General features: G+C 33.9%; 1 protein-coding gene across 3 annotated transcripts in view; it reads right to left on the reverse strand.

Annotated features, from left to right (window-relative positions):
- CEP120 (centrosomal protein 120kDa) overlaps positions 1–15,440 on the reverse strand; it is a 76,489-nt gene that overhangs the window by 33,548 nt on the left and 27,501 nt on the right. For all 3 annotated transcript variants that reach the window (XM_011963716.1, XM_011963715.1, XM_011963714.1), the window contains 10 exons: positions 14,985–15,182; positions 12,761–12,988; positions 11,566–11,782; positions 10,054–10,228; positions 8,225–8,374; positions 6,662–6,844; positions 4,728–4,824; positions 4,478–4,630; positions 3,870–3,959; positions 54–146 (listed from right to left, as the gene is read on the reverse strand). In XM_011963716.1, coding sequence (XP_011819106.1) covers positions 54–146; positions 3,870–3,959; positions 4,478–4,630; positions 4,728–4,824; positions 6,662–6,844; positions 8,225–8,374; positions 10,054–10,228; positions 11,566–11,782; positions 12,761–12,988; positions 14,985–15,182 — 1,584 coding nt within the window. The remainder of the gene's footprint in view (positions 1–53; positions 147–3,869; positions 3,960–4,477; positions 4,631–4,727; positions 4,825–6,661; positions 6,845–8,224; positions 8,375–10,053; positions 10,229–11,565; positions 11,783–12,760; positions 12,989–14,984; positions 15,183–15,440) is intronic.

Here is a 15,440-nt window from a genome sequence, read left to right on the forward strand (position 1 = left end):
GAAAAAAAAAATATGATAGATGAAAAAAAAAATATGATAGATGAATGAAATACCTCTGATTCCACACTAGCAAGCTGCTGTTCTCTCTTCTCCAAGTCAATTAGAGTTTTTTGAAGTTTTCCTTCTAGAATAGTATATTCAGCCACCTAAAATATAGTAAAAAAAAAAAAAAAAGTTACCTACCTTCTCCCAAACTTAAAACACACACAAATTCAAAAATATGTATCATTTCACTGAAACACAGGACCTGAGAATAGGAAAGTCACAATTTACATCCTCCAATTCAAAGAAAAAATGTGCTTTTATGAATTTGACAGTGCTGATGGCCATATTTCCTCCTTCTGGTGTTTTTTCTTCTCCAAGATAAACACAAATTTTAACTGTTATTCATATATTATGATTTCCACATCCTCTAATATATTAGACTTAATCTAAATTTACAGAGGATGAAAACAAAAGACTGTTAAATTTGAAACGCGTATGTAGGGTAAGCAACTAAATAGCCAAGTGCAGAGTCCAGGGAAGAAGTAAGGGGATGGGGGTGTCTGTGTGGTGGGTGACTTGGTGTATATAACGCCAAGAGAGTGAATGAAATCATCAAAGGAGTGAGCATACCGAGAGAAGAAAAGATGATACTTGAGGACAGGGCTCTGGGACAAGCCAATAAAGCCAACGTGAGGAGAATCTAGCATGACAATTAGGAAAGAGAGACCAGTGAACACAGCGGAATACAACAGTAGTAAAGTATAGCCCCAAAAAAAAGTATAGTCAAAGAAGCCAAGTAGAGGAAGTGTTTCAAAGACAGAGACAAACTGAGTAAGGATGAGGAAGGATTGTCTGTTAAGACAAAAACTAACTGTTCTGGTGAGTGAGAAAATGAATTGACTAGGGAAAGCAGTAGGATTGTGAGCAGCCGTGAGGACGTCTTAGCGCTTGAGGTCCTAAACCTCCTTAAAATCATCTCTATAACACCCACCTTTTTTCCACAACCTTTCGCTACTATAACTTTTTGGCTTTCGTTTTCTTTAAGACATATTGCTTTCCTGGTCTCCTGGACGTTAGTTTCACATTCCTCTATTCTATCCACTATACTTCCATCAGAATTATTGTTACAGAATGAAAACCTCATTATCTTATTTTATATAAAAATCTTCATTTAAAAAAATTCTGATATTTCTACCTTTCTCAACTAGGGTTTATCATCTGAACCACAAAACACAGAAAATGATTTAATTATTTTCTCCATCCTCTCCTAAAATGGTACTAACTACCATTTTAGATGCACAGGATAAAGTGAATTTATTACCAATAATGGATCCCTTAGGGTATTAAGGGCTTCATTCTCTCAGGAAGGCCTGGTTAAAAAAACCCTACAGTATCTAGTCTAAACTCTACATAATGGATTATGAGATCATTTATTCTCCAGGGCATCAACTTCTCTTATTTCTTGAGGCACACTCTTTCTTCCCCTCTTCCCACATCAAACTACTTATAATTTTCTTAATGCAGAGTCTATTTCAAACTTCTTTGCCTTTTGCTATAGGGGCTGTGTCTGGAATACCTTTTGAGTCTACCTGGCAATATTCACCAATCTTCACCAAAGTGAAAGCATGATCTTATCTACAGAACACTTCCTCATGCTCCCTTATGTAGAACTGAGGTCTTCTTTCTATGTGGGTAATGACTATCTTCAGCTATCTGATGGACAGTCATATGTAAGACAGTATATCTCAGTTGCTCCAGAGGGCAGAACATGAACCACATATAGATTTACTCCTTCAGGTAAAATTTCAAAGTATGAAAGAAGTTATACATCGTTTTTCTTTTTTTTAAAAAAAAAATTAGGTAAATAAAACAAAAATAAACAGAAAAGGCTCACATAAAATTGACATTTAAAAAATACTATAGTGAGAATCTGAGTATTTAGCTTTAAAATATTTGATCATACTGAAAAGCAACTTTTTTTTTTCTCACTACTGACTTTATTTTGTAGTGGTTGAAAAAATGTAAAAGAAAAACTGATCCCATGCAAGACAGGATACTTTAAGACAAATGAATTAAAGTATGTGGTCTCAAAAATGCACTTAGGTTGAAAGAAAATGGCAAATCTCAATCTCAAATCTACCTTTACTATATGATTAATTTAAGTACACAGCACAATCACTTATTAGGTAGGCATCACATTGTTTTCTGACTGGAGTTATTAACTAGCCAGGAACTCATGATTTCGGGCTGAAAGAGTAGAAGCTGTATAAATGGAAACCAATTACAAATTTCAGCTGAAAAGATCATTATTACCAAAATGACAATAAACCAAAAATTACTTGGTGAGTTTTCACAGAAAGTTTAATTATGGCACAAATTGAATTTTTGTCACGGTTCTAGTAATTTTATTAACTTTTCAAATATTTCCTGATTTGAATTTTGCAGACCTCAATACTAAAATACTCTTTAACAGCAATGAAGAAAAATGGTTCAAGGATAAACTCATCTTGTCTAAAAGGCTAGGCTAAAAAGTTTAAAAATTAAAATGATATTTTCCAGCTCCCCCAGATTCAATGAATATCTAATAGGTGAGGTCTGTAACTACTACTTAATATAAAACTCACTCTTAAATAACAAGATAACTAGTATAATGTTAAAATGTATGTCAGGGCTTCTAATTATTGTAATATTGATTATCTGAACTTTTCTAAAGAATAGAGACTTTGATGTACTCTTATTTTTGTCTTTCAGCTTTTTTAAAAGTTCACTGGTTATTCAAGTTTTTAATGGTGAGAATTAAGTTAGAAAAAGCTGATATGGTTATTTTAAAATCAAAGGCCTGTATACTTCTGTTTCCACCCATAAAAGACAAATGGCCCTCCTCTATAAACACAAATTAAACAACATTTATGAAACAACTGTTTTCAGCCATTGGGCAACTGGCAGCACAGGATGATGATCTCTAAAAGGTGGGAAATAAATGAGGCAACCCCTACAATATATCTAGCTTACTGCCTGAAGACTGTAGCTCAAGAAAGGGGAACCCAAACAGACACTAGCAATCTTGCTGAGCTGAGAAAATGGAATGGAGACTAGAGAGGCTGAGGCAACTAGAGTTGATGAGAGGAGGGGGTTACAGAGAGAAGGAGCACTGGAGACCTGTAGAGCCGTCCCCTCAAATCTGAAGCTGAATACTGACTAACCACTAAGAGTATTTCTGAAGTCCTAAAATTATTAATAGAATATTTGAAGAAAGTCTAACTGTTAGGGTTGTTTTATTTAATAACTTGAGTGTAAATGGACAAATATTAAGCTCTTGCTTCAGGAGTAAAATCAGATGGTCTCATGTTATCATTTTTAAAAATGTGGTTTATTTCATAATTCTTAAAAATAGCTTAAACTTTTGAGACATCTTACTAACTTACAGATTATAATATGTAGTTATATATATATTGAAATGTGCTATCTTTTTCTTTTTTATACATCAGCTGGGTTTTTCTCTATTCATTTTTGTATATTCATACACACACACAGTTTTTTTAAGAGATGGGGGTCTCAGTATGTTGTCCAGGCTGGTCTCAACCTCATGGCCTCAAGCAATCCTCCCTCAGCCTCCCAAAGTGCTGGGATTACAGGTGTGAGCCACCATACCTGGCCTATATTTATATATTTTTTGAATAGGTAATACATTTGCATATTCCAAAAGCACAAAATACTTTACAGTGAAATGCCTCCCTTCTATCCAGAGCCACCATCTACTTCTTCCATGCCAACATATCACCACTATAATTAGTTATTCCTTCCAGAGACTGTCTTTAATGCAAATACAAGATACTATCATTAATATTCTTCCTTTTCTTTCTCACTTTTACACAAGTTACTACCTTTTTCTTTACTAGTGATTCTCTTTCTCGGTCCCTTTTCTTCCATTCCTCTGCAAGAGCTTGCATATGAGCCAGTTCTTTCTGCTTCAGCTACAAAAGAAAGAAAAATAAAGTCACCAAAAAACCCCAAATATGTCAAATAAATGAATCAGTTGTCAAAGAACCGATGCTAATCACTAATATGATTTTTTCACGCATTCTTTTTTATTCTTAAAAAAAAAAAGGATGCCTGAGGCAAATAATATCCATTTGAGTTCACTTCAGGAAAGTATAAAGCTAACAGTGGGTTGTGCTTTCTAACTCTTATTTGGAGACTAATGATGCGAGTTCCAGGAGCGTATGCCAAATGAGGACATGAAATTTAAAGAGTAACTTCCTAATTTTACCCAATAATCATGAAGAAAGTTTACAGAATTCTGAGTGGCTTCTGCCAAGTTGCCACATTTCAGGTATTTTTTGATTCTCAATTTTTTTTTTTAAGGCATTGTTGACATTCAAAAAAATTAGATAAAGTACCTACAGAACTTAGAGATTAAACCTTGCTATGGAGAAGGAAAAATATACAAAGAGACAAAACAGAACTTTTAAAGTAACATTTAAAAAGTAACCTGATTTTCAAATATATCTTCTTGCATCTCCTTCCACATTTCTAGTTCAAGTGCTGCTTTATATTCTAAGGTTTCACGAGGCTCTGTCTGGATCTCTGAAGGACAAGGTGCTGGAGGAAGAGAAGATGGCTTTTGTTGTATGGCAGACACACCCTAAGAGATGAACCAAAAAGTACATTTAAACACTCACACACATACGCACATAAGATTCCTTTTAAAAAATAATTTGATAACATTCAATTGTATTTACCTGAGATGAATCAGAGACAAAAATCTCACGCATTTTTACTAGTCCGTAATCTTCTAGAGTCACTGTGTAAGAAAGATCTGCTATCCTGTTATTTGATCTACAAATAAAATAAGAAATACCTTAAAAGTCACAGAAATACTTTTATATCATTTTTCCTTTTATTTCCACAGTGCTTTAGCAATGGGGAGTAAGCAATATTTTCTGCACCTAACTCTATTGTTTTTGAAACTGCAGTAGCTTCTGTAGGCTTCAACACCATCCACATATATAAACTGATCATCACAAACACCCTGCTAAATACATGCATACGTTTACTACAAAATGACCCCTTTAAGAGCTGTAAAAGGTATAAAGGTGAAATTTAAAATCTTACTGCCCACAGGTAATTATTGCTAATATGTAGTTTATTTCCTTCCTGTTTTATTTACATATAGATATACATGCACACATCCATGTTGACTTCATATAGTTTTGTCCTGTTTTCCTATTTACTTCAGGGGCATTTTCTCACATCATAATATTAATTTAAAAATGTGATTTTTTTTTATTGCCTGTAAAATACACAAATGAATTTATGTAGTAAAATATACTTAACAATTCCCCTACTCTTGATTATACTGGTTATTCTGAATTCTTTTTTCTACTTTTCCTGGGATGTACACACTCATAAATATTTTACTAGATATAAGCAATGCCTCTAGGCATAATCGGCACATAAGCAATGCTTCTAGGATAATTATATGTTAGTATTATCATAATGAGCACCTCTTTGCATCATAGAACTGCATGCAGCATTTGCCATTAGCCAAATGAAAACAAGAGAAAATATTAGAAAGAAAATAAAATATTAGCAACACAAAACCATGATTTTGTCTAAATCAAATATACTCTGGTCAAACAAAACTTGAACGAATGGTCCTCACACAATTAGAAAGCTTAATTAACCAACTTTTACATTTTCCTCTTGTAATCTCACAGATTTCAGAAGAAGTGAATAAGGTTAAACGAAACATGACTATATCTGACAGAAACTCCTGACAGTATCTAAGGTTCTTACTTAAGTAAATCTCCTAAAACTTCTGTCTACAAAGTAGGGCAATAAAAATAAATATTCATAACAAACAGGCAGCATTAAAATAGCTTTCATGATTAATGATTTTATTATCCTCTTATGATGACAGAAAAAAACTAATTTTTAAGAAAGATTCTTCAATAATAGGAGTTGAGACAAAATGGCTACGAATGGTGAGGAATAAGGAAAGACATTTCAATAATACTTTTAGATCTAAAATTTTACTGAGCCTTATTTCTATCTTTTTTTAGTCTTATCTTGAACGATAAAGGGCATATGATATATAATGTTAAATTAAATTTTAAACTTTTATTGTTAATTTTAAAAAGATAATTCAACAAGTATTTTACTGTATTTAAAATACATTTAAGAAAACTCAAGTTTTTCTTTGTGGCAATGAAGTTCAGGGCAAAAAACCAATAATTATTTTAAAAACTGCCTCTGACTGCCAAATATCTATAATGTCCTCAGACTTTTGATTTGGGGTAGGAGTAAAATATTTTAAGTGGGAAAACAGTCTCAGCCATTCCCAATGCAAAATAATATAAAACACATTATAAAGTTTAATCTCAAATCACAAAATAAAAAAAAATAGGTCTTACATTTAAAATTCTAAAGCTAGAGAGGGGAAGGAAAATAATTAGCCATCTGACTATTACAATACTGTGGTAGCACAGACTCCTGACTTTTGTGAGGTGAAATGCGTATCAGAAAGCTAAAGGGCAAAGTGGGGTATAACTGCCACAGGTCAGAGAAGACCAGAAAAAAGAGGTTATGAAAGGGTGAAATGGTAGCTGGCTAATCAAAATCATTCAATGAATTAAAAAGAAAAAGCAAAGACCAATTCTGTGAAATGCATTACCCTTGTGCTGCTATAATAGGCACACTTTCACTGTAAGTTTGACGCCAACACTGTTCACCATTAGAACCTAAAAAACGAGTTTTTTCTGAAGACAAGACATTAGAAAGCTGGATTCTCGCAATTCCCAGAAGTAAATCTTTACTCATTTTATCCTTGTGCCATAGTTCAACCAGTAATGGAATCCTAAGGAAGAGAGAAACATGTGTTCATACCTATCAACTCTGACCTAAAGTCTTTTCTGAACTAAATTCTTTGAATTCCCTTAATGGAGTCAAAGATGTTTTTGTTACCTGGAATGTCATCTAACACAATTGTTAGACTGAACACTAAATTTCACAGGCAGCAAATATGAAATGATGTTTCCATCAATGATGAGCCTCGTATACAATGGTGGTCCCATAAAATTATATCATATTTTACTGTATCTTTTCTGTTTAGACACACAAATACTTACCTTTATCCAACTGCCTACAGTACTCAGTACAGTCACATGCTGTGCAGGTTCGCAGTCTAGAAGCAATGGGCTATACCATCTAGCTTAGGTGCACAGTAGGTTATACCGTCTAAGTTTGTCTAAGTACATACATTCTACAATGTTCACAACAATAGAATTATCTAATAATGTATTTTTCATAATGTATCCCTATCTTTAAGTAATTCATGACTATACTTTTTTTTTTGAGACAGAGTCTTGCTCTGCCACTCAGACTGCTGTGCAGTGGCATAATCACAACTCGCGACAGCCTCCACCTCCTGGGCTCAAGTGATCCTCCCGTTTTAGCCCCCTGAGTAGCTGGGACTGCAGGTGCGCACCACCATGCTGGCTAATTTTTATATTTTTTGTAGAGACAGGGTTTCGCCATTTTGCCCAGGCTAGTCTCAAATTCCTGGGCTCAAAGCAATCTGCTCACATTGGCCTCCCAAAGTGCTGGGATTACAGGTGTAAGCCACCATGCCAGGCCTACTATTACATTTTTTGTACCATTTTCTATGTAATAAAAACCTTCAAATGCTGTAATTCCCACAAATGGTTAGATTTAAGTTACCCTTCATTCTTTTTTAAATAATGTATAAATTTGAATTGTGATACTCTGAGAAAGTAAAGGTGTTTCGCAGATCTCAGATTTTTTCATGAATCCATTTCAGATAGTCAGATTAACATCTCTAGTTATAGGTTCAGAATAGAAAAAGCAATTTTTATCATTCGGTGAATCAACAAAAATATTTAGTTCTTAGCTTTTTATCTTCCCATATTATGTTAGGAAAAGACAGGACCACTTTTCAAAGGTCCCTCATTACATATAGTTTGTTTTAACAAAGTTAAAATATCTAAATTCAGGTAAATAAGATAAGAAAATCTAAAAAGAACCTTCATAATAAACCACGCAAAACCCTGTAGCAGATGCACAAATTTCATACACGTCATTAGTAAATTTGTTTCTTGATCCTCAAATGCATAAACTGCTATGGATTTAAACCTATAGGAATTCCTTTTTAATAAAATACAAATTTTCAAGAATTGACTTAAAATAATTAATATCATACATACACTGTATGCATTACCTTAAGAAGGTGTCTTGCAGCTGATGAGGCATAGTTGCAAAATCAAATGCACAGTAAGATTGGGGAAGAAAAACTTCCATGTTTTTCCGAACTTCTACAGGAGGATTAGTCATAATAGGAGCTGCACTTCCAAAGAATGGATATGAGTACCTAGAATTAAAAAAAAAAAAACTTATGATATGGTATACAGACGAGATATAGTCTGTTTCTTAGAAAAAAAGTACAATATGAGTATTATGAGCACATATCACTTTGTAATAGAAACATGGTAGAAAGACAATGTGCCATCTGTATAAGAAGTTTCTGGAGGGCACAAGTCCTACCTTTTTTACCTCTGCACTCCCAGGGACACAGGCAGTTTCTGCCATATATAATATTCAAGAAATGTTTCCTAATTTTATTTGTAAACCTAGTTTCTTTTATACAATAGTGTCCTGATTTTTTATGGGATAAAAAGCCCTTAGTCCACTCCAAAAGGATGCGTTCAGGGTAATCTGGTAATTATGGTAATCTTGCAAGGATGCAAGCAGTCTGCATGTATTATGGATGAATCCGAGAGAGACATAACAACACCGTTTCTCCCTTTCATCACAAGCCCACGCTAGATTAAATGGAAGAACGCCTGACTACTGCTGAACTTACTTTGTATTTAAAGCCAAACATAAAGATATTATAATGTTCATTTAAATTTAATCTTGCATCTTGTTATTCATATATGAGAACTAAAACTCAAACACTAATAGTAAAAACTGCTTTCCAACAAGAATTCTACGTAGTCACCCAATTCCTATATAATTACATATCCATTTAAATCAAGTTATCTCTGAGAAAGTTAAATGCCCTAGAGTTTCAAATCCCTATGCTTACCACCACACTACAGGATTTAGTGATTAAAAGAAAAATAAATACATAAAGGAAGTCATGCAGATGAGAAACTTTTCAAATACCAGTGTTACCTAACAAATTCCATGACACAGTTGCAAACTACAATTCCATACCAATAGAGAGCATTGTATGAAAATTTATCAAACAGAAAAAGTTAAATGGTCAGCATTTTTAAAGTGCCTTAAAATGATTCAAAGATAGAACTATTAGTCTGTATCAAGTGAATTCTATGAAGAGTGTTACATGGATTTAACAATTTTTTCCTCAACTTTTGTAAATGCTAACGCTTGTTCCAAAGAAATTTATAAGAAGATGCTAACTACCCCAAACTAAACACATTATTGTATTATATTTAATTTATATCTCAGGCACAAAAGACTATAAAAATGTAACATCATTAAAAACAAATTGTGTAAAACTACTTGACATATTATATAAAATTCTTAATATAGAACAATGTAGACACATTCCACTTACAGCTGATTAAGTATGGTGTTTAGATTCATAGCTATGAAATGTGGGTATTAGGAATATGAGCTCCCATTATAATACAGTTATATAGAAAAATCAGATAATACACTACCATTATTTTGACCAGTAATACCTTTTTCCAGAAAAAAACCACTTCTGAAGTTTAAGAGGCACTGTACTTTAAATGGCATATTATGTATATCAAAATGCATATAATAGTTATATTACTTAGAATAAATTATTATAAATGCCTACCATTATTATAACAGAATAGATAAGACAGTTACCTCTCCTCTACCAATGCTACCCTTGTTTGAATTCAAAATCATTAGGATATAGCCTTACCCCCTTTTAGTCCACTGATTTAACAAATGTTATAACTTCTTTGGTGACATTTCTCTTTGCAATTCCCCAAACACAGGAAAGTCCTTTCTCTTCAGAAAATAATACTTTGAAACAAAATCAAATCACACCTTAATAGACAGTTGATTGGAAAACCAATCTCCAAGGCATGTATACTCCTTAAGTCTATTGAAAAGCAAAAATGATATGATGTTGCTGGAACAGCAATCTTCTGTCCTGAAGCTACTTCTGAAGCATTGGATGTAGTCACTGGCTGGGCCAGTGAAGCAGGTACAGAAGAACTGGCTAAAATGAACATAAAATAAAACAAAACAATCACACTTGCTAACAGTTTATCTTAAATTGTACAGGTAGTTTAAGGCTATCATCTCATTTACCTTTAAGCAGGAATTGGGCTATTTTGTCTCATAAACATATGAATTGAGGTATAAGTATCTTAAAAGTAACTCACACAAAATAACCCAGGTTTCAATTTCCATTCTAGAATTATGTGAAAAAAGAGCTTACTCTCAACACATAGAGAAAATGTACAGAACAGAGAAATATGTATGACTGCAGCCTAGTAGGCACTAACTTATTTCCAAGAGGCACATAACTTAACATTTGAAGGGCTGTATATGAGACTTACTGACATAATGACATCACCTGTTTAAAGTAGTTTCGGTTATTTTAGGCATATTTAAAATAACAGAAGGCTAAAACTTAAAAAGACAGGTATCTAGTCCAACCCTATTATAGATCAGAGATACTCGGTGAGTGGCCTAAGTCACACAGCTACTCAGTGACAGAGATGTACCTTACAGCAAAGAGATCTAACTCCTAATCCACTACTAGTTATTTACACTACTAACTATAACTGCAACGGAAGGAAATTTTTTATTAAATCAGATAATCATGCATTATCAGACTTTCCCTTAACTTTAGGATCAAAAATGGTTATTATGAGTTTACTATAAGAGGCAGTCAATAACTGTTTTCTCCAAAATTCAAGATATTTAAGAATCTAATCATTTAAAAAATCTATTTGCAAAAACTATATTATTCAATGTCTATTGAATAGGATATTTCCAGTGTACAAGTAAAATAAAAAATCCCTTACCTAAATTTAGCGAATTCTATTTTGAAGTTAGATAGATTGCAATGACTTTGCATTGAAATTTTTTATATTTCCACACATTATTGGTGGTTTTTTTTCTTTACTTTTCTTTTTTTTTGAGATGGAGTTCCACTCTTGTTGCCCAGGCTGGAGTGCAATGGCTCGATCTTGGCTCACCACAACCTCTGCCTCTTGGGTTCAAGCAATTCTCCTGCCTCAGCCTCCCGAGTAGCTGGGATTACAGGCATGAGCCACCATGCCTGGCTAATTTTGCATTTTTAGTAGAGACAGGATTTCTCTATGTTGGTCAGGCTCATCTCAAATGCCCAATCTCAGGTGATCCGCCTGCCTCAGCCTCCCACAGTGCTGGGATCACAGGCGTGAGCCACCGCACCCAGCCTTATTGGTTCTTAACAAACCCATAATTTTTACTTAAAACTCATTTAAGTTCTCATAGTCATTTTTTAGATGGCTGCAAAATGCAATACCTCAAAGATCTGTAAACAAACAAACAAAAAAACCTTACCTTTTGGATTTGGTTTGGTGTCCTTATCATACTGTAAACTTTCCACTTCACTTTCTGTTGCATCATCTTTTGTTGGAGGTGACTGGTTGTGAGATGGAACAGGGGACACTCTTGGTGATTTTGGCCCAGTAAGTGTCTTCTCCTTTATGGGGGTTAAAACTTTCTTCTTTGAATGCTCTGGCTCATGTTCATTCTGGGTCTTTAATTCAATTAAAGACTAAAAACAATTTTTAAATAAAGTGTAATTTGCAAAGAACTTTCCTTCATAATTAAGCAAAAAACTTTGCGTTGTTTTTTAAAAATATAAGCTTCCTTTCCCAGTTTGGATATTCCTAGTCTATTTTTCTTCATAATTTGCAAATTTCTTTATAGCATCTAGGACCAGAAAAAGGAAGATGAACAGAGGAAATATGATATCCAGAGGTGAATACTAAAATGCATCCTAATGGGTAAGAAAGGATATTTCAGAAAAGAAGTCAGGCATAGGTGTCCCTGGGAATGATTATTCCTCCCAAGGCAGTACAATGGAGAACTATACTCCTAAAGAGAAAAAACAGATGTCTAGTATGACTTTCTGTCTCTCCTTTATCCCACTCCCCACTAAAAATATATGTATATATATCTTTTAAACACTCATTTCGGTTTTCCTATCTTTAATTCACAACCTGTATAAAGATCAGCTTTTTGAAAGAACAAGATAAAGTTGATTCTGGGAATAGATACAATAAAAAAAATACACGGCCAAATAAATGATCATCTGTATTATGAAAACTGACTAAAGAGAGTATGAGGACTACAAAGCACTAAGGAACCAAGGATTTTATTTTGGCTTTGGCTGCATTAACCAAAAAGATACCAGTAATGCAGATTCTCAGAAACTAGGTCTAAAAATGTTCTCTTTCACTGGAGTTCCTTTTCTGCCTTAGTCATTAACTGAGTTGGGGGTGGGGGAGACCATAAGTGGGTTACCACTACATAAGAAGACTGTCCCAAAGGCTAAGAGGGCTAAGAGGAACAGAAGTCACAACACTTTTCAGAAAGGTCTTTTCAGAAAGGGGGTATCATATAACACAGGACACTAACTAAGATTAATAAACACATCCTTATGAAGGTAACTCTTCTGAAATTCAACTTTTGTAAGTAATCATGAGTGGGACTAGTGAAGCCGGGGGAATGAAGGAGGGCCACTACTTGCCTGGGAGTCTATGCCTTCTCTCTGAAGAGCCACAGACACTCCCACAGTTGGGGCTAGCTCCACAGGAATCGGTGCAAGCTTCTGTTTGGCTCTGTTTGGAGGGTCAAGGGTAAAAGCACCTTCGACTGTGACTGGGTGCTGGTTGATTTCTGTACTGCCCTTTTTAAGTAATCCAGTTAAAGGTATTTCTGTACTTCCAAGTGACTGGTCTCCACAGCAGAGATGAATCTAATATGAAAGGGAAAAATCAAAATAGGGCTTTATACTTTCTCCTTTTTCCTAAACATCATAAACTTAATAAGAAGTTGTAAAATGATTCACGGAAAGAAAATATAATGCACCTCATTGACCTGAAGTGACTAAGTAATGAATTCTCACACATAACTGTTAAAACTGGTGATAAAACACAGTTTACTAGAAACTCAATAATAGCTACTACCCTTTTCATTTCTTTTGGTATTACATAATCATATGTTATTGCTCCTTTTTCTGCCTCTTTGATGAACTACTTTAATATTTTACTATGCAAAGTGTATAAGAAAATAACTAATGCATGAATTTAAACAAAAAAAATACCTCAACATTTTTCTATTTCCATTTTACCATTAATTTAAACATGGTTTCAAAAACTAAGTCAGTGGATCAATCCTGATTTGGAATTTAAAAACCTCAAATAGTTTTGTTTTTTTCACTCATAAGATATCTTGAGCATTTCTCTTTTCTTGCTTTTCAGACCTCATATTAAAAAGAGTGCTTAACAGTAAGTAAAAGAATATCTCTGGAGTGGAATATACTGTTAATCACTGATAGCTAATTAAAACTTCAATATTACCACCTTTTGACAAGTTAAAAAAAAAAAAAGACTGCTCCAGAAAATTATATATAACTTATTTTCCCTTACTATATTGAAGCCTTAGCAAACTTAGTATTTTAATGAATAATCAACAAGCAATCATGCTGTAAAATATATTTAGCTCTAATATCATCAGTGAAAGAGTTAAGAGAGACCTGGAACTTAGTCTCAAAGTTATTATATTAAGGTGTAACATTTTTATGGGCTGGAAAAAAAAGTATTTATATGATGTAAATGTCCTCCATTAGAAACTAATAAACAAATCAATACTTTTGGTAAGGACTGATACGTCAGATACAGAATAAAATTCAAACTGCTTTTTCCTGCATGTCATCATTTTATATAGTCTTCAGTTTTCTAAATATCTTGGGTTTAGTAGAACCATCTCTAAAATTCAGTTCTACTAAAATTTCCCAATGCTTCTTCTCACCTCCTGTCCATTACTTTATTTTAAACAAATGACTATCTAACCATATACTTTATTTTAAACAAATGACTATCTAACCATATACAACACCACCCTGTTTCAGTTTGATCAAAAGGAAGTGTCATAAAAGACAGAAGAGTAATGTTTACTAGGTGAGGTTAACTTATCTTTTTTCTGAGATAGACTCTTGCTCTGCTGCCTAGGCTGGAGTACAGTGGTGTGATCACAGCTGACTACAGTCTCCAACTCCTGGGCTCAAGCAATCCTTCCACCTCACCCTCCCGAGTAGCTAAGATTACAGGCACACACCACCACATCTAAGTAACTTTTTATTTTTTGTAGAGACAGGGTCTTGCTATGTTGCCCAGGCTATTCTTGAACTCCTGGCCTCAAGTGATCCTCCCATCTTAGCCTCTCAAAGTGCTGGAATTCTAGGCGTGAGCTCCCATGCTCAGCCAATGTTTGCTTTTAAATGGAGTCCAATTCAAAAAGAGTTCATAAAAAATAAATCAAGGGCAGATTTTAGAAAGCTGTCTTACCTCATTGCTTTTAATAGCAGCAAGGCATATATATTTTGAAATCAAGAGTATGATCTGTGTGACTACACATAATATCTCCACTAACAATAATCAAACCCTGCCCAAGCCCACTGCTCTAGGCTCCAGGTATAATTGTTTTTATTGCAAAGGACTGGTAATTGATATACCTCTTTTCTCAATTATGGGGAAAAGAGGTGCTATCTCATAAAATTCTGAAGTAACTGTAATGCCAACAATGTCATGACTCAGGATAGTACCTAAAAAAAATTAGAAGATGTGGCAGAAAGATAACCTCTACTACTGAAATAGGATTAAGTTTAGGTACTAAACTCTCATTTAGTTTAGGTACTAAATTAACGCTTAAAAGACCACCTCCAGTTAAAAAGGATTTGCTGCAGTACTCACCTGTAGTTTAGACTGAAGAGCCAGGTAAACACGAAGAACTTCTACACTGCTACGGATGCGAACTGATGCTCTCTCTGGCTCAAAGTTTGGGTTGATCAAATCATTGAAGGGTTCATTTGTAACATCATTTCCCAGTAAAGAATAGTAGAAGAAAAACTCAGGCTGTCTTTCTGGAAGTTTCATGGTACATGGAATTAACTAAACATTTCAGGAAAAAGAAAACAGTATTACTTTCTAAACCACTAAACATGCTTAGTGTATCTATTGCATTCCAAAAATATTTGCTAAAATGTTGATTTTTGAATTTCATGTCTTAACCCTCAAATAAAATTTCTGAATTTCTGCCAAATTGCTACCAAATTACTGTTTTAAAAAAGGGTTGTCTTAGAAAAGCAGAGTCTAAAAGACTTTATAGATTTCTGTTGTTTTAAAGTTTTCATTGCATTCAACTGGTCC

The sequence above is a fragment of the Colobus angolensis genome, unplaced genomic scaffold (assembly GCF_000951035.1).
Source record: "Colobus angolensis palliatus isolate OR3802 unplaced genomic scaffold, Cang.pa_1.0 Scaffold62, whole genome shotgun sequence".
NCBI lineage: Eukaryota > Metazoa > Chordata > Mammalia > Primates > Cercopithecidae > Colobus > Colobus angolensis.